This window comes from Eumetopias jubatus, unplaced genomic scaffold (assembly GCF_037043125.1).
Source record: "Eumetopias jubatus isolate StellerSeaLion01/CBP00866 unplaced genomic scaffold, mEumJub1_p1.0 scaffold_10, whole genome shotgun sequence".
Lineage (NCBI taxonomy): Eukaryota > Metazoa > Chordata > Mammalia > Carnivora > Otariidae > Eumetopias > Eumetopias jubatus.
In genome coordinates, this window is record NW_028274816.1 from 95,721,916 (window position 1) to 95,740,684 (window position 18,769).

The 18,769-nt window shown below is 51.2% G+C and overlaps 1 protein-coding gene across 2 annotated transcripts in view; it reads left to right on the forward strand.

Moving 5' to 3' along the window:
* Positions 1-11,780, forward strand: part of ERN1 (endoplasmic reticulum to nucleus signaling 1) — a 78,813-nt gene extending 67,033 nt beyond the window's left edge. For both annotated transcript variants that reach the window (XM_028087404.2, XM_028087408.2), the window contains exons 15-22: positions 44-233; positions 1,029-1,128; positions 1,416-1,615; positions 2,070-2,217; positions 3,454-3,581; positions 6,023-6,146; positions 6,576-6,643; positions 7,184-11,780. In XM_028087404.2, the coding sequence (XP_027943205.1) occupies positions 44-233; positions 1,029-1,128; positions 1,416-1,615; positions 2,070-2,217; positions 3,454-3,581; positions 6,023-6,146; positions 6,576-6,643; positions 7,184-7,396 (1,171 nt within the window). In that variant the 3' untranslated portion in view covers positions 7,397-11,780. The remainder of the gene's footprint in view (positions 1-43; positions 234-1,028; positions 1,129-1,415; positions 1,616-2,069; positions 2,218-3,453; positions 3,582-6,022; positions 6,147-6,575; positions 6,644-7,183) is intronic.
* Positions 11,781-18,769: the final 6,989 nt, after the last annotated feature.

Below are 18,769 nucleotides of genomic sequence, written 5' to 3' on the forward strand. Positions count from 1 at the left end.
TCTGGCTTGCCCCCCCAACCCAGCCCCTGATCCTTGTCCTCAGGGGCATGTTTGACAACCGTGACGTGGCTGTCAAGAGGATCCTCCCTGAGTGTTTCAGTTTCGCGGACCGCGAAGTCCAGCTACTTCGAGAATCGGATGAGCACCCCAACGTGATCCGTTACTTCTGCACAGAGAGGGACCGGCAGTTCCAGTACATTGCCATCGAGTTGTGTGCGGCCACCCTGCAGGAGGTGGGGGCCCTGGGGGCGGCCTTGCCAGGGCCACTGCAGCCTTCCTCCTCCCGGCGGCAGTGGCTCGAGGGACTGCAATTTCTTTTTCTTTTATTTCTCTATATTTACTTTATTGAAGTTATAACGTAGCCTACTCATTTCAGTGACCAGTTTGGTGCGTTTGACAGGGGCACACGCCCATTTAACCACAAACAATCCAAACAGAGAGCGTTTTCAGCACCTCAGCTTCAGTTGGGTGGGGCAATCTTTGGGTGCAGTTGGTGTCTGTCTCCCTGTGCCTCCAGGAAACCCTGCAGTTGTTCTCACCACTGGTCAGGGCTGGTGTGGGCTTGGAGGATGCTGGTTGAGGAGTCAGGTCTTTGAGATCCTCCAGTGATCTCCTTTTGCTCCGTCACCAGGCTGACTGTGAACCTCTCTTGGTGTTAGCTGGCTGCACGTGCAGGTTTACCTCTATGAGGCCATGAACTTGAATTCCTTGCTCTCTTACCTTTATCACTGTATACTAGTCCACCAGAACTTCTGGTTTTTTAAGTGAGCCTATAGCTTCAGGAGAAAGTCTGTTGGCAAATGTGGATTTGGGCAGAGAATGTTGTCAGTAAAACTTCCCATTTCTTTCTTAAAATAGGAGCAAAGAAAATGAGCTGACCTAATCCCAAATGTTAAAGCAAAAAGCTGCAGGCAGGACTTTTCTAAATAAAATTGAATCACTTGAAAGAAAGAAAGAACATGCTGTGCAGAGGGGCCCCTCTCTGCAGAGGGGCTTTGTACATGACCTGGCCATGGTGTCTCTTGCAGTACGTGGAGCAGAAGGACTTTGCCCACCTCGGCCTGGAGCCCATCACCTTGCTGCAGCAGACCACCTCAGGCCTGGCCCATCTCCACTCCCTCAACATTGGTGAGAAGCTTCCCTTTCCCAGGCCGCACCCCAGCTGAGGGGGTAGGTTGGGGAGGGTGGCCAACTGCTGGCGTGGTGCATCCCTCTGCTGAGAATCTATGCTTCATCGCTGGCATGCACGTGGGGTTTTTAGGTGGCCTTTTGACAATAAGAATTTGAGGAGGAACCTTTCATAGTCACAGACCAGAACCCTTAGAGGTGGCAGCAGGCCTGCTGGGAGTCAGAGAAAGTGCCCTCCCTGACACTACTCATGGTAAATATGGGACTGATCTGGAGCGTTCTATTAGTTCATAGAGACCTGAAGCCCCACAACATTCTCCTCTCCATGCCCAACGCGCATGGCAGGACCAAGGCCATGATCTCGGACTTCGGCCTCTGCAAGAAGCTGGCGGTAGGCCGGCACAGTTTCAGCCGCCGCTCAGGAGTGCCGGGCACGGAAGGCTGGATCGCTCCAGAGATGTTGAGCGAAGACTGCAAGGACAACCCGGTGAGCACTGGACACAACTCTCAGCCTCTTGCCTCTTCAGGAGTGACAGCCTCTGAATTTAAGACTTGGGGGCTGTGGCACATGAAGAATGACATTTCTTTGTCAAAGAGCTTCTGTGTGAACAGCATGCTGCTGGCACTTTCCATATGGTCTGCCATTCAGATGAATGAAAGGGACATATATGGGCAATTACTCTCCCCCCCTCCAACTTTTCCAGTCACTTCCAGCCCCAGCCCATCAGCTCTAGAGCCCACGTTCCCCGCTGTGAACGCCAACATGGCCTCAGCCCTTGCCGGGGGCCGGCGCAGCTTTGGGCACTGCCAACATGCTAGACGAGTCTCCCGGGACCCCTTCAAGGTGGGAGAAGCGGCAGCAACACTCCGGTCCTCACTGCTGCTGAGGCTGAGGATGAGAATTCTCCAGAAGGCCTCTCACACCCTGCCTCTCTTTTCAGACCTACACAGTGGACATCTTCTCTGCAGGCTGTGTCTTTTACTATGTGATCTCGGAAGGCAGCCACCCTTTTGGCAAGTCCCTGCAGCGGCAGGCCAACATCCTCCTGGGTGCCTACAGCCTCGACTGCTTGCACCCCGAGAAGCACGGTGAGCGGGCCGCAGGGCGGGAGGGGTCGGGAGCCACCCCAGCTGCCCAGGTGGACCCTTGGCCTGGAAGGGTGCCGGCTCTGTGCCCCCCGAGGCCCTTCTTTCCAACTGCTTGCCCTGTGGGCCTCCGTGAATTGATGACTCATTCCAAAGCTGGTAGAAGGTTGGGTAGGTTGTCTTTGGAGCACCTCCTCCTAAAGCCCGGCAGCTCTGAGGTTCCTTCAGGTCACCCAATGACCTGTGTGACCTGGGCAAGGCCCCCTTTGGGGACCTCTATTTTCCTGCTTGTGACTTGTGAGGGGTTAAGTAACCTGAGGTCCCTTCCTGCACCGACATTCAGGAAAACAGTCCATGCTCTGTAAACTCTTGTGTGCAGGCCAGTGGTCAGTGGGTGTGGTCTGGGCTGGGGACAGACAGGCTGGGTCTTGCTGTCCGGGTGCAGGGGCAACAAGTCTTTCTTCCTGACTTCAGGGTTTCCTGTGTTATAATTGACCCATGACACCCAGTGCCACCTTTTTCAAAAATTAAAACTGGGGCACCTGGGTGGTTCAGTCGGTTAACCGTCTGACTCTTGATTTCGGCTCAGGTCATGATCTCAGGATCATGAGATCGAGCCCCACATCAGGCTCTGCACTCAGCATGGAGTCTGCTTGGGACTCTCTCTCCATCTCCCTCTGACCCTCCCCTGCGCGCATGTGTGTGCACTCTCTCAGTCAAAATCTTTAAAAAAAAATTAAAACTAACTTACTGTTTTGCTCATGGATTAATTTTCCTTATTCCCTGTAGAAACAAAAGGTTAGCATAAAGACCCACAACTCCTTTACACCGTGATGAATTCCTGCTATTAATACCTTTGTGTATCTTATTCCAGTCTTCTAATTAGACAGGGGTGCGTCCTTTTGTAAAACATGGAGGTAAATCGTACATGCCATCGAACCCCTCTCCCTGTTGATCGGTGCTCCACAGGTGCTCCACAGGGCATCATCATTTTAAGAGCACAGCCCAGGGCCTGGAGGCAGCATTACCAGAGCCTCCACTAGTGGGTATCTCCAATTACTTGTTTTCCCAGACCCGACCCCCGCATCAGCTGACGTTTGTTCTTAATTCCATTATTGCAGTGAGCTCCAGTCGGTAGAATCTTGAGTCAAAAGGCACACGTGCTGTTAAGGTTCAGGTATTTCACGGCGACTGTGGGCCAGTGATAATGAGTTCCTTGCTTGTTTTCCTCCTTTGTAGAAGATGTCATTGCCCGGGAATTAATAGAGAAGATGATCGCAATGGATCCTCAGAAACGCCCGTCCGCGAAGCACGTGCTGAAACATCCGTTCTTCTGGAGCCTGGAAAAGCAGCTGCAGTTCTTTCAGGTCAGTCTCTTGGGTTTTTGGTTTTTTAATCAAAAGCCTTCATTTAACTTCTCCCAGATTTTAAAAAACAGAGCAAAAGACAATGAAACAAATGACTCCTAATCCCATAACTTGCTTTATTCTTGTTCTACATCTTGTCATCATCAAAGGAACCTGGCTACTTTCCAGAAGTCCCTTGAGGACACCTGACCTCAGAACTGTAATGTTATGACCCATGGAACACAGTGAACAATCCTAATGTCCCTGGAAAATGTCCCTGGAAAGCAAGAGATAACCATGGTTGGCGTTTTAACATATTTTCTTCATATAGCTAAAAGTGTGATTAGGGTCAAACTGTATATACAATTTTGTATCCTTTTCTTTTCTCAGTACCTAATATTTTGATACAGTATTTCATTACAGTATTAATAGCATTAGTAGTATTTGCAGTAGTAAATGTAGTTTTTTTTGTTTTGTTTTTTAAAAGATTTTATTTATTTATTTGAGAGAGAGAATGAGAGATAGAAAGCACGAGAGGGAAGAGGATCAGAGGGAGAAGCAGACTCCCCGCTGAGCAGGGAGCCCGATGTGGGACTCGATCCCGGGACTCCAGGATCATGACCTGAGCCGAAGACAGTCGCTTAACCAACTGAGCCACCCAGGCGCCCCTGTAAATGTAGTGTTTTAACATACTCTTTTTCCATGTTAAAGTTCTAAATTTTTAATGACTCTGGTACTTCATCCTATGGATGTGCCATAAATTAAAAACCTTAGGTTATGGGAACTTTCAAATACACACAAAAGTAGAGGGAATACTATCATGAACTCCCCTTTATCCATTCTCCCGCTCCAGCAATTAATAACTGAACCTCTACTCCCTCCTCGAATCTCCACCTCAGATTACTGTGAAGCAAATCTTAGGCATTATATAATTTCATTCGAGTCTCCTAAATCTAAACATTTACTTACATTGGATTCTTTCTATCCTCTTTTACCTAATCTTTGTCCAGATCTCTTTTTGCTTACGTTGGATTCTGAGACGTGAAATTAATAGGATCAGTAGAGATGAGCTCTGTCGGTGGTTTGGCTGTTTTAAGGCTTTGTGGTATTGCCCGCCCAGTGGCTTTTGTAGAAATGGAACGTGTTTCTCAGAGTCTTCCCCGGTGTCAGTTCAGCATAGCTCGTCAGAACACATCGTACCCAGCACACCAGCTCTGGAAAGCAAGCACACGGGCTCAGTGCTTTTCTTCCCGGGGCTGGGTCAGAGTGAAGCTTGGGTTTAGGAGTGACCATCGCCCTGTCCTGGAATCTGACTAGAGACTTAGCCCCCAGTGTTGAAGCTCCTTGAGGGCAGCAGTGGTTGGCTTCCGGTTCATTGCTGTGTCTGCACTGCCTGGCATGTAGCAGGTGCTTACTAAGTGTTTGGATGGATTGGGAAAGCGAGGGTTTCGTGCCATTTTCCAGGGACATTAGGATTGTTCACTGTGTTCCATGGGTCATAACATTACAGTTCTGAGGTCAGGTGTCCTCAAGGGACTTCTGGAAAGTAGCCAGGTTCCTTTGATGATGACAAGATGTAGAACAAGAATAAAGCTCACACAAAGGGACCTCCAGCCTACCGTGGGTTAAGATTTAAACTCTTCATTTTTCCAAGCCTTCTCTCATGTGAACACACATGTCTCGAGTTGTCTCAACTAGCCACCCCGGCTCTGCAGCAGAAGTGTGTGTCTACAGGGCGTCCAGGGCTTTCCTCTAGCCACTGTAAATTTGAGAGTCAGCCAGTCTGGCTTCATCTTCATCAAAGAAAGAAAAGACTATGGCCAGTGAGTCTGTGCTGCATCAAAACATGTGGGGCTCCTCGCTCCGTTTCCTCAGCTGCTGGACCTCGAGCTCGGCTTGGGCTGTGGCCCTCAGACACAAGGCAGGGTGTGAGGCTAGGGCAGGGCCTCCGGAGCCCACACGCTTGTCAGCAACTTTCTTCCTCTCAAAGAGGCCTTCATCCGTCTTTTCTAACTCTTTGTATGAGGAGTGCGGACCGGCTGTGGATCTGAGCATGTCCTGTTTCCCTGCATTGACAGAAAAGCCCAAGATGCAAATCAAAATTGAGCTGCTGTTGTTGTTCATTGATGAACGTTGATTGCACTACGGCTCCGTGTGAGATGCGGTGTGTGTGCACAGGGGTGAGACGTGGGTGCGGCATTAGGGTTCGTGGAGAGGTGTGACACCTCCCCCTGTCACGGGGTGGTCTGTGTGGGTCTCTCCCCAGTGAGCCACAGACGGGGCTACTCGTGGGGGAGAGGGTGACTGATTGGGAGGGACCGAGGCACAACACTTCCTGTCAGTCCTGAGGCCCGAGGCTCATGTGGCAGTGACCAATCTGTGACTTGTGTGTGTGTGTCGCTCCTCCAGCTTCCAGTCCTCCACACCCTGACCATCATCTGCTGCCCTTGTCACCCTCACAGGACGTGAGTGACCGAATAGAAAAGGAGTCCCTGGACGGCCCGATAGTGAAGCAGCTGGAGCGAGGCGGGAGAGCTGTGGTGAAGATGGATTGGAGGGAGAACATCACCGTCCCCCTGCAAACAGGTGACCACGCCGACGCCCCAGCCATGCATGTTGGCGGAAACGTTTCAAGAGTAGTAGCCGTTTCTAAGAAGCTCTGCTGGTAGTTCCAGGCAGTCTGGGCTCCAGATCCTCCTCTCAGGGTTGAGGCTTTTGTGGGTGTGTCCTCTGGGGTTTGTTACGCTGATGTGGGTTTCATTTTCGTCTCTTTGAATGACAGGTTAGTGACGGGTGCCGTGCTCTTAATGGTTGTTTGTACTTGTGGGTGCAACCCAGAGGTGGCATTCATAGCGCTGCCCTCGGTCAGGCTGACTCTGGGGGACACACTCCTTTAACCCCGAGCGTGGCATAGTTCTGTTGTGTTTCAGTCTGATCGCTCGTCCCCAGGAGCCCTGGGAATTTTTTTTCTTTAGAAATGGGTTTGTTACATTGCATTCCTTGTTTTTTCCCTAGATCTGCGGAAATTCAGAACCTATAAAGGTGGCTCCGTTCGAGACCTCCTCCGAGCCATGAGAAACAAGGTAAGGGGCGTGAACCCCCGGTGGTCCCGGTGACAGGGGTTACAGCCATCTTTCTCCTTTCTGTTCTCTGTGGGTCCTTCCATTCGTACTAGAATTCTGACCTCGCAGGGCCAACTTGTTCCCTTAGACGGGTTTTCTCTTCCGGATGTTGAGGTGAGGAGTTTCGCTCTGGGAAGCGGGCTGTCTGGTGTCATCTGTGGTCTCTGCTGACTTGTGTGTGCCCTGTTCCTGTCTGAGACAGCACGGCATAAACTCCCTTGATGGGGACCTTTCCACACGGATCTGGCCAGTGGGCCACTCTGGTAGGGCAGCTCCTTCCTGCCTCCCCAGCCCTGGGCCTGACTCAGCTCTGAGGCGCCCTCCTGAATGAGGGGAAGCAGGGAAGGTAGGCGGATGGACCGTTGAGTATCTGAGTCTTTTCTCTTTGACAGAGAACCAACTGACGTTCTATCTTCCTTGACTAGCGAGAGAATCTTTTACCCATGCTTCCTGGGCTTTCCAGCTGCTAACCCCTGTGTCTGTGTGTCCGCCTGTTTGCAGAAGCACCACTACCGGGAGCTCCCTGCGGAGGTGCAGGAGACGCTGGGTTCCCTCCCTGACGACTTCGTGCGCTACTTCACGTCCCGCTTCCCCTACCTCCTCTCCCATACCTACCGGGCCATGGAGCCGTGCGGCCACGAGCGGCTCTTCCAGCCCTACTACTTCCACGAGCCCCCAGAGCCCCGGCCTCCAGTGACTCCAGACACCCTTTGAGCCAGGGTGGTCCTCCGTTCTGGTGGCCCCAGCTGTGACTGTGGGCCTGGTCTCTACAAGCCCGAGCCTGACGCCTCCCAGCTTGGCAAGGAGACCAGGCTCCCCAAACCAAGTGCCTTGAGCTGTCCACAGTGCAGCCAGCAGGGGATGATGCCGACCCCAGGAAGCAGGAACCATGACCCGTTCTGACCTGTAGGGAGCTGGGAAGATGTTGACCACGAAAGTTCAGCAGTCGGGGGTCCTCTGCCAAGGAGGGCCCATTCCAGAGGCAGCAACAGAAGCATCCTCCGCCTTCTCCTGGATGCACTTGCTTCAGACTTACACTTTTTTTTTTCAACTTCCTGTTTGATGTCAGCCTGTGGGCCTGTAAGGAAGAGAGAGGAGGGAATCCCACGTTTTGCCTGTGTCCGGGACCAGGAGCATCTCTCTCCCCGGCCAGCGAGCCTAAGAAGCACTAAGCGCAGCTTCTGCTTGAAGTGGGGCTCCAGAGGTGAGGGGTGTTACGGAGGAGGAAGTCGTTCACAGCGTGTCGTTCCTGGGGACCGGAGATGCCTCACTCATCACGAACGCGCCCAGAGTTTCCCAGTTCACTCTGACCAGTGTTCCTTGGGGGCAGCAAGAGTCTTGAGTGTGAGGCGCAGCGTTGGGACAGGTGAGCACCGCACACTGGAACATGAGGCCGTGTCTGCAGACCTCTTAGAAACGAAGAGGACGCTCTGTCCTGAGTCCACGGTAGCCCAGCACATCGGTGACCTTTGGTGGATTTGGGGGATGTTTAGGAGCATTTGGGGGCAAGAGGTGATAAGTTCCCCATCAAGAAGAGCAGCACCCAGGCAGGAACAGGCCTTTGGGACCAGAAGGGAGCAGGCCAAATGGGACACTCACGGCCACCCTGGGGGAGTCCTCGGCCAGCAGGTGGGCAATGAGGCTCCTCCATCCCTGGAGCCAGCAGGACGGCCCAGGGGGTCGGGAGAAGAGGCCAGGGTCGCCCCCGGCTCCATGGGCAGACTTTAATGTTTCTCTTGGCAGATTTTAATAACTTTATATTTTGATCATACTGTAGAATGCTATGTTAGCATAAGTAAGCTGAACTTGAAGCTTCCTTGTGAAGAAGATAAATGCAAGATACATAATTCAGTTTTTATTTTGTGGGTACCAAAAGTCTCCACCCCCTCCAGAGAGAGCATTCACGTTCAGAACATGCTCTGCTGCGGGAGTAAAACAGTATAGCAGGGTTATATACATCCATTAAACAACTTCAAAGTAATATTCCCTAAATTATGTCAATATCTTTTTTTGCTAAAATTAGTGTAGTTTTTAACTTTAGTTTCGGTCAGAAATTCCTGTCTTTTCCTCTACCGAGAGCCTTAGCAGTTAAATGTGAGCAGGCTACAGTGTGGAGGTGTTCCCCGTGTCCTTTGTCCAGCCAGGGGAGTGGGTCCCCGTGCTTCATTCAGGGCTGGGGAGCTCGAAGACTCCACTCGGGAGTGAGGATGTTCCTGACGGACCGAGAACTCACTGTTTCTTCTGTGAAATGCTTCCTGATGGTAGATTGGACTGAGGGCCACTCCTCAAAAGCTCTCCTTCTGTCTTCGTAGAATTCAGTTCCCTTCCTTTCATAATGCCCAGAGTCACTTTTTTCCTTAAATTCACATTATCCTCCATCTGCGTTATCCTCCACCCTCACCGGTTACCTCATCTAGACCTGGGAACCCCAGTGTTCTGGACTGGCATTGTGGTGAGTCTTCTGCCATACCGCCCGTTTTTCAGGAACCCGGCCAGATGCCTGCCCTCTTCCTGCTCTGCTGCATCCATGCCATTGTCCCTGTGGCCCTGTGGTCACTTTGCGGCCAGGCCTGAGCGGCGATGCCCCACCCCCCCTCACCAGGCAATCAGGTGGAGAAGGTGCAACAAGTGACAGGCAGGCTGTTGGCTCTCTGTGCTGCTTCTGTCTTGTGGCCGAACGGTGTCGTTGGGGGAGTAGCCAGTCACTTCTGGCTGCCCAGGGTTTGTGTCGTCTCGCTGTTCGGGCCCAGCTTGTCTCCAGGACAACTGTTTTTCACATGCCTTTTCTGCTTCTCTTCATTTCTAGCCACCCACCTTCTCAAATTCATGTATTCGATGTGTTGGATTCTGGGTACTTGCGGGGTGAGCCAGGCTGGATCCGAGGGGCTGGGGACGCAGAGGTGAACAAGATAGGCAAAACCTCTGCTTTTGTGAGAGCGTAGAGGGAGAGAGACGACAAACAGTAAAGATCAGGGCTCCAGGAGAAGCTGTCCTCCATCAGCCTTCTCTCCGTCACTTTTAGGAACCTGGTCACTCCTCAGCCCCTCAGGTGGCTTGAAGAGGTCTCATGTGGACCCCGGTCGTGCAAACTGCTCGGGCATCCTCCGCCACATCTCTCTCTCGTCTCTAGAATCCTGGTTTCCTGTTGTGCTCTGCACAATGAGAAGGTGTCTGTCCTTTGCTAGAACAGGGCTCTGCAGCCTTGTGCATCCTGTCACAGCGGAGCTATTTGATCTTTAGCACGATTCCTGGAAGGCTGTTTAACTTTTTAGAAGTACACTATCTTCATTGTCATGACAGAATTTAGTCATATATGTTGGGAATCCCAGGGACACTCTCATTAAATCCTGTGTTGAATCTGTCTTTGGCACGCCTGCCGGAATTTCTCCGGTTGCTTCTTGAGTCTTTTAACTGCAGTTTATCGAGAGCTCCCATGTCACTAGGCATCAGAGCACTTGCACTTTGGGGGATCATTGGTGTCCGTGGTAAGTCTCTGAAACCCTGGGTGCAGAGGGGCTCTCCCTCAACCCTCCCCCTCCGTGCAGTAGCCGTCCTAGGCTCTTCCCAGTGAGACCTCACTCTGACCCATTACACGGATTAGAAGATCCACAGGTCAGTGGGCCCCGCAAAGTATTTTCTTTCTACCAACTCTAGAAGAAAAGGCCTTGCTCAGAATCAACTTTGGGCAAGGTTTTGTGTGAATGTGATTTGTTGACCATTGCACTTCTTTCACACCACGGTGAAAGATGCAGTGGCTGCTGATCGGCCTCTCGCAGATGTGGGGGGCCTCTGGGTTGTAGGCCTTTCTGTTCTTGGCCGCTGTCTCTTCAGAAGTTGGGCTCCGGCTGGGTTTGGGTTTCCTGAGTGCTTTCGCTCTCCCGCTCTGTGTATTGGGTCCTCAGCCTGGAGGTCCTCGCAGAAGGTAGGCTGGTTCGCCTTCTGCTGCCTTCTGTGCCGCGAGCCCTGGAAGAGCCAGCACAGCACACCTGGACAGAGCCTCTCTACATCCTCTGCTCTTGTAGCGTCTGAACTCCTTCTTCTTCATATATCCCAGTGTCTCTTCCTTGCTGATTCCTTCACCGTCCTGGAGTTGTCCTTGCAGCTGAGTGTGGCCCGGCATTGGCCTTTCCTGGAAGAAAGTCACTGGGTGTCCCATACAGATGAGCCAAAATGCCACCTTCCCAGGTTGGACTATGATCTTTTAAACCAAAGTGTCTCCTCATCCTGTACTTTGTTTTCTTGATGAAACAGTGATTTCCCCCACAAGTAACCCTGGTTCCAGTTTTTTGTATCTGCGCGTAAATCCTTTCTGTATTCATTGGGAAACCACAAAGAGCGCATCTGCAATGAGCCTCCCCCTGGGGCAGCCTTAACCTCCACTTCCGGCCAAAGTCCCCACCCCACTCGCCTCACCCTGTGCTCTGTATGTGTTTGGCGGGTACAGTGTTCCTTTTCAGTATCCCAAAAGCTGTGACGGGGGCATCCCCACTTACCTAGAGAGCATTACCAGTCAACCATGCAGCATTCTCAAATGCAAACCTTACGTAGTGTTCTTTTTGCCAGGACCTATTTATTTAACCTATTTATATTTATTTAATTTTTACTCTGACGTATATCCAGCTATAATTGCACTTGCTTTTAAAGCATATCCGATTTGTTTTGGACAACACACCCCTGACCATTTTAAAACTGGAAAAAGAAAAGTTATACTGTGTCCTTCCATGGGATGGACGCCTCACAGTAGTTTTATCATTAAAGGGTGAGAAATTTGGTCAGTGTAAAAATTTTATTTTTTGAGTGATTTTTTTAAAAAAATTCTGTGCCATTGTGTCTTCTCTGTGGACAGTTGTTTAATGGGTATGTGTTAATTGTGTGATAGAATCCTCTCTGTGAACCTACAATCCTCTTTTTAGCTTTATATTTTATAAACTGCCAGATTGTACAATTTTTATGTGTATTTTTAAAGCTTGATGTGAGGGTAATTACCTAAGTTAAACAGCCTATTTTTGTACCTCCTGTACAGTTTTATAATTCTGCTGATTGATAAAGGCGTCTTACGCAGCGCCAACCACAAATAAAGGTAGTTTTAGACCTGGAAGTCGGCTTCATCTTCTTAAAAACTTGACCCCTACTCTCAGGCCTGGGGTCATTCCTGGCTGTTTTCCTGGCTGTAGGGATGGTGAGGGTGAGCAGCTGACTTGGGGGGTAAGAGGGGTGCAGTTGCCCACCAGTGTCCGAGGCACATTCCAGGGGGCTGGAACGTCCTCCTTGGTGACTACAGGGAAAGGTTCTTTGAAACCCTGCAGGGAGTCCGCAAAAGTATTGGTTTGGGCTGAATTCCAGGAAGCTGGCCAGGTTGGGACCAAAGTGCCCCATGGTGAGAATGAGACTCCAGCAGAGTTTGGGGGTGGGGGGTGTAGAGTGAGGAGGAACCGGGACCAAGAAGCCCATGAAGGGGTTAAAACCACTTCAGTAACTCGGCCGGTGCCGTGCCGGGAAAGCAGTGACCTGAGTGTGTCAGGGGCACATACTCCATCTACCCACATGCCAAGGAATGAGCCAGCGGCCAGTCTGGAATTTAGAATCCTGCCAGTGCGCTTCTTCCTTTCCATCTGGTGAAAAAGCAGAGGAGATTCCTCTCTCTTGGATCACAGGAAGGGACAGCTCACAAAGCCCCAGGACTGGCTCCTTCTGCTCTGCCCGCCAACGTCCCATCCCTCTGGCTCGGCAAGGCCCCAGGAGCGTGCCTGACAACCATGGACACAGGCTCTGAAGCTCTGGATCACGGACACACCCAAACCCAAGGGAGCTGCAGGATGCTGTTGATGCCCACTCACTGCCTCCTGCCACTCAATGGAGCAGCAGAAATAGCTCTTGGAGTCCCCAGAGGGCTGCGAGGCCGGAGCAGGGGCCACATTTGGAATTGGCCCAGGCCAGGGAGGGGGGCCTCTGGTAGCACCCTTAGCTGCCTCTGAGAACAGAGACAGGCGCGGGTCCTCAAGAGGGAGGCCAGCACGTGGTTGAGACACTGGCATGGCCAGGGCGACAGTTCTGGGCCACTGAGGCAGGGTTTGCTGTTTGGCATGCTGAATCGGTGTTGGGCTGCAAAGAGGGTGCTTTTTTCTGAGTGTTGGATACATTTCATTAGGTAAATGTGTATATTTACACAACAGCGTTTCATCAGCAAAGGCACCGACTTGTACTCTTTCTATTATTTGTCCCATCTGTCATTTGTGCTGGGTGCATGCCTGAGCTACAAGAGCTCATGAAAAGAGCCAACTGACAGCCCCACCTGTCTGCCCTTCCCACTGGGCCAGGCACGGTGCCTGACCTTATTCCTCTCCCCCTGCAGACCAGCATTTCCCTTCAGATCAAAAACATACATCTCATTTTAGCGAGACACTGACTGGACCCTTCGCCAAGGCCAAAGATCGGGAGATGATCTCGCATCTGGGCCACTTAGCTGGGGGCAGAGGAAGCAGGGCTGGTAAGGATGTGGCAGCCCCTGGGAAACCATAATAAAAGATGGCGGGGGGTAGAGGGAGCAGTTTCCAGAAACAGGAGGGGCTGGGCTGGCGGACAGTAGCTGAGTGAACTTGGCCTCTGAGAGGGTTGGCAGGTGAGCCCAGTAGGTGTTCTTTCCTGCCCTCCCCAACCTTTGCCTCCCCCGGTTCAGCCAGGCCTGCTCAGCAACTTGGATGAAGCCACAGAAGTGTGCTCATTGGGTTTGCCTGCCGGCAACACAAACCTGGAAAGGGTTACTAATCACGAATGTGATTCATGACCCAGTCAAAATTCCAGAAGGTTATCAAGAAGCTGGAATGCGGAGCCCAAACCCAAAGGATGATCGGAAGCCCTTTGACATTACAATGGGGTTGGGGGCGGAGGGCAGGGCCGTGAGGGGCTTGGGAACTGCCACAGACACTTGAAAGCAGAGCTGTTGGGGCCTCAGCCATCTGTCATGTGACGAGGGGCTGGCTTTGCCCCTTGTGCCGGAGGGTTTCAGCTAGCCTAGTGGGGAGCAGGGTCCAGGCGGGAGCCTGAGCTGCCCCACAGTGCCAGAGGAGGCTGGGCAAGGGAGGGAGAGCTGGGTCTCTGGAGGAATCCAGCAGAGGGGACAGGTCCCATCCTACATCCCCAGCAGATCAGGAAGAAATTCTTCCTTGGGTCAGAGGTTGCACTCAGGGCCCTTGCAAATAAGCATCTGTGGCTGAGGCCTGCTCCTCACCTCAGTGAGTTCCTGGAAAAGGCTGCCTGGCTGGGTGTGAATCACAGGAAGCTGGGAGGGGGAGGGCCACCTCGAAGGAGCTATTGATGATTGGAGGGGGCTGGGCTGGTGTTCTCTGAGATTCTGCCGGGGGTGTCCGCTGTTCCAGACACAGGTGCTCTAAGTGGTTATATAAGCCGAAGTTGACTCATTTGGGACAAGTGTTCACCTCAGAATGCCAGTTCCAAGGAATACTGCACTTAGGAAAAAGCACTTGATGACCAAATAAACTTGGGAAATGGTGGATTAAAGACAGATTTCCTATTGACGGCAACACCATTCAGAGGCTTTTCATATACCAGTAGGAAGGGCGCCTGGCTGGCTCAGTCGGTGGAGTGTGTGACTCTTAATCTCAGGGTCATGAGTTCAAGCCCCACATTGGGTGTGGAGCCTACTTAAAAAAAAAAAAAAAAACCACCATATACTAATAGGATATCTTGAATTATTGCCTTTAATTCTTCTTCTTTTTTTTAAAGGATGTTTGGAGTGGCAGAGATAATGTTTTCATCAAATCTTATTTTCCTCTTTCTGGATTCCTAGGTAGACAGCATTCCCAGCCTTGCCGGAAGTTAGGTTGAGGCACGTGACTAACTCTGGCCAACAGGCGGGAGGGGAGGTAATCGGTACCTCCAGCTCTCTCTTCCTCTGACGTGGCGACCGGCCATCGTGGAGGCCACAGATGGAGATGACACAAAATGGAAGCCACCTGAATCATGCAGGCACCACACAGAAGGCAGGCTGCCCTGAAAAGTCACCTGATTCAGAACAGACTTCTCATCAGTAAAATAAAGAAACAAACCAACCCTTGTGTTAAGCCACTGAGGCGTCTGGGTTAAACACTGCAGCCCAGCTGAGCCCATCTTGACTAACCGTTTAGGTAGAAAATATCCCAGAAAAAGACTGCTACACGTGCCCTGGAAGGTGAAGGACAGTGCTGGGTCACTGGTGACTTTAACCGGCTAGAAAGTTTGTGCTGTCAACAATCTGAGGGGGCAAAGGAGATGGATTCTCTGCCTGCTGCTCTGTCTTTTGTCCACCCACCTCCCCTCATCACTGAATGCCCCACTTGGCTTCTATGGTTACCTGGGGTCACCTGATGGTTTGGTGGTTAGCTGTGCTCATGGTGAACCCTGATGAGAAGTGGCTGAACCCAGCAGGGGAAGGGGGAGGGGCAGGGCAATAACACCTCCCCCCGACACACACACACACACAGACACACACACACACACACACACACACACACACACACTGCCTTCCCTTGGCCCCACACGACCTGCTGGGCTCACGGTGGTCTCTCCCAGGGCTTGGGACATCCAGTTGGTGGGGACCAGAGGAGGTGAAGATGGGAAGGAGAGTTCCTCTCGTTGGCACCCACTCTCCCCAGAACAATTTTAGGGGAGAAACAAAATGGGGACTAAGGGGCAGAAGGTGGATAATTTACATTAGGCCCCATGAAGCATGGAGCTGAGGGTCTGACCTCCATTCTGGGCAGCTCAGAAGCCCCCCTTCTTGCTCTTGTGCTGCAGAGGAAGGGGACAGAGATAGGACAGTCAACCACAGCTATCGCTGAGCAAATACTGCTTTCCCTTTTGACACCCTCCGCGGCTGGGTGGCTGTCATAGGGAGTGGGGGGCAGACAGAGAGTGGAGAACTTGTTGGTTGAAAAGGAAGCCCTCTTAGATAGGATTTGCTGTAACCAGGATGACAAAACCCAGTGTCATTGTCTGTAGGTATTAGAATTTTTAGCTAGGTCAGGGGTTTTTGAACTTTGATCGTATCAGCATCATGGTGTGGGAAACAGGAAACTTGCCCAGGCCCCGGTCCTATCCTGCTTCAGCAAGCCTGGGTCTCTGCATTCTTTGATTCCCAGGTGATTCTGGCACAACCCAAAGTGTGAGAACCATCGATCTAGGCCGTAGTGCTTATCAGAGAAAGGAAGTTCACAAGATAAGTACCGTTAACACTTTGGTGTGTCTCACCTATTACAACTAAATGTATACCAGTTTTTAAATCCAATGATACTGTACATACTTCTAAAAAGTCCTGGTTTCCACAAGCCAGTCCCCAGGGCTGAGAAATAGCTGGTCATCTCATTCCTTGGGAGGGTGGGTGAGAGCAAGAGCTCATCATCTGGTTTCCTCAGCTACTGGCTTCCTGAAGGAATGGGGTCAAGCCCTCAGTCAGAGACCCCCAGCACCCACCCCTGGCCCCCAGGAGAGTGCGTTCCATGGAAACTTTGGGGAGGAATCTCGTTATTGCTTGTTCCCGAAGACATGTCTGCATGTGGGTCTTATTTCCTTGTGCTGGACACTGGCGAGTCCTTTCAACCCAAAGGCTTGTGTCTTTCCACCAGGAGAAATTGGCTTGTCTAACTTTTAAATCATTGTATCCCCTCCATTTTCTCTGTTTTTATTTTCTGGAACTTTCAACAGTAGAATGTTAGAACTCTGGGTTTGATCCTCCGTGACACTTACAGTTTATTTCTTATATTGCATTTGTTGACTTTGTTCCTTCTGGAAAATATCCTGGCTTTATTTCCCAAATTTGCCATGACACTTTTCTTAGTTTCGGCAATCATTTTTCATTTCCAAGAGCTCTTGATCCTTGTCCCTTTCTTATGGGGAAATTAGTATTTAAGGATACTAATTAGACTTTTTTTTTTTTTTTTTTAAGGCTTTCTTCGGTTCCCTGTATCATCTCTGTATCCTTTTGGGTAGTTTTTGCTTATCTTGATCTCTCTTTTCCAAGTTGCAGATTTTCCTAAGTGTTGGTGATGCTTGATGGGTTATACATACCAAAAAAAGGCAACAAAAAGCTGATTGAGGCCCTGTGTTGGTGAGTAGAGCTTGTCAGCTGGTAAGCCTTGTTTTTTAGATTATTATATGGGGAATCCTTAAATGCCAGAAGGCAGAGGTCTCTGCTCTGGGGTCTTAAATGTCTTTGGAGAAGAGTCTTCTGATTGTTGGCCTGGGGATTAACTGCTACTATCTGTCCTGCATCAGGCATCAAATGTTTTGTGAACCAACTTCTTAGTTCATTCCAGTTCTAACATGTCACTCCCAGCCTCCACCACCCTTCCCCTGAATCTCCAAGGGGAAGCCTCTCTCTGGTTCTGTTGGCCAGATCTGCCCCTCCTCAGCTCCATCTCATTCATGTGTAGGCTGAGGCAACTGCCCTTGGCTAGGCTGCAGCCTGTAGAGGAGACCTAGCCTATTGGGGGTGGGGGTACTGAGTGGGCACAGCAAGTGCAAAGAAGGGACATTGAGGGAGTGGATGGGAAAGTGGTTGACCTTGGGGTCCAGGCTGATGGAGGGAGACAGGAATGTGGTCAGGAGAGGTTCTGGAGATATGGAGGTGGAGCAGTATCGCATGGTGACAAAGTAAGATTTGGCTGCAGGAGTGGGTGGTGGAGTGAAGGTGAAGAAGACTCTTACAGCTTGAGGAAGCGAGCAGATGTTGAGGCTTAGGTGTAGCTGGGTCTTCTGGTAGACACTGGGGTTGACCATGGTGGCAGCAAGAGTCAGGGGGCAGGGGAGGTAGAGGTAGACTGGAAGACAGAGCCGAAGTCCTCCAAGAATCCCAGGTTGGGCAATGGCCTTGAGACGGGGAGTTGGCATGGGTGGGCTTGCTTCCAAAACGCTGAAGCCATGAGGAGCCAGCCAGTGCTCAAAGCCCACCCAGCTCAGAGGTACGGGAAGTCCCCACTCAGGAAGAATGGGGGGAAATGAGGCATCCTCAGAGGAGGGCCAGGCTCCAGCCAGGGCGATGAAATGGAGGGTCTATGAAGCAGTGAGGGGTGTGGGCAAATTTCTCTCCCATGAAACAGGTTTCAGAGGGCAAATGGGAGGTTTGAGCTAAAAGAAGCAGTAGCCTGAATATGGGTGGAACCTCAGGAGCTGGTGGGGGCCGAGCACAGTCCTTCAGACTGACAAGGCCCAGGACCATTCACGCGGGTGGGTTAACACGCCTTCAGGTTGTGATCTGAATGGACAGAAAGTTGTTCAGCAGCCAGAAGGGACATGGGGCCCCCAGGAGGTTGTGGGGCCTTGACTTTATCAGCTGCTGAGGCTGTCTTCTACACCAGCAGAGGAACTGAGGCAGTTCTCTGCTGTTACAACAGAACCTGACTGGCTGGGTGGCCTTGTTGTGGCTGGAGAGCCCATGCAGCCGTGAGGGGAGCAGGGAAGCCAGATCCAAGCCCCAGCACCAGCCCCCTGGGGTCCTATCCCTGCTGCTGGGCCCAGACCCTGTAGTGGGTCCCACGTACATTAAAGAATATGCAATCAGAACCACTGAAAAAACACAAACACCTGGTAGTATCTAATTTTTAAAAAATAATCTTTATCCACATTCAAATATCTTTTAATCTAACATTCAGGCCTCAAAAGAGAACAGTCGCACAGTAAAACCAAAAACTAACCTCTTACACGCTTGAATTTTGCCTTTGCTTTTCCAACAAGCCGAGGAGCTGCCTTTGGTGTCTTTCCTAAGGACGCAGTTCGTTTCCCCATCTGGGTTCCTAGTCGAGCATCTCAGTTATTCTCTCCCTTGCAGTAAAGGTGAAAGGAAGAAAAGGACAGCAAGTGCTGACATCCATGTTTTCCAGAGAAAAGGCCGTCTTCCTTCTGTGAGAGACCCTCTCAGCTCGTCCTCCGTCAGCTCTTTGGCTGTTGGGTGGTTCTGGGTAAATTTGCTGCATCTATATAGATCACCTTCCTTAAAAACAGCCTCTCAGGATCCCAGCCCATTTCCAACCTCCTTGTGATTGCAAAGAAATGTGATCCCCCACTGCCACGCCATCAGGAGAACTTAATCGTGCC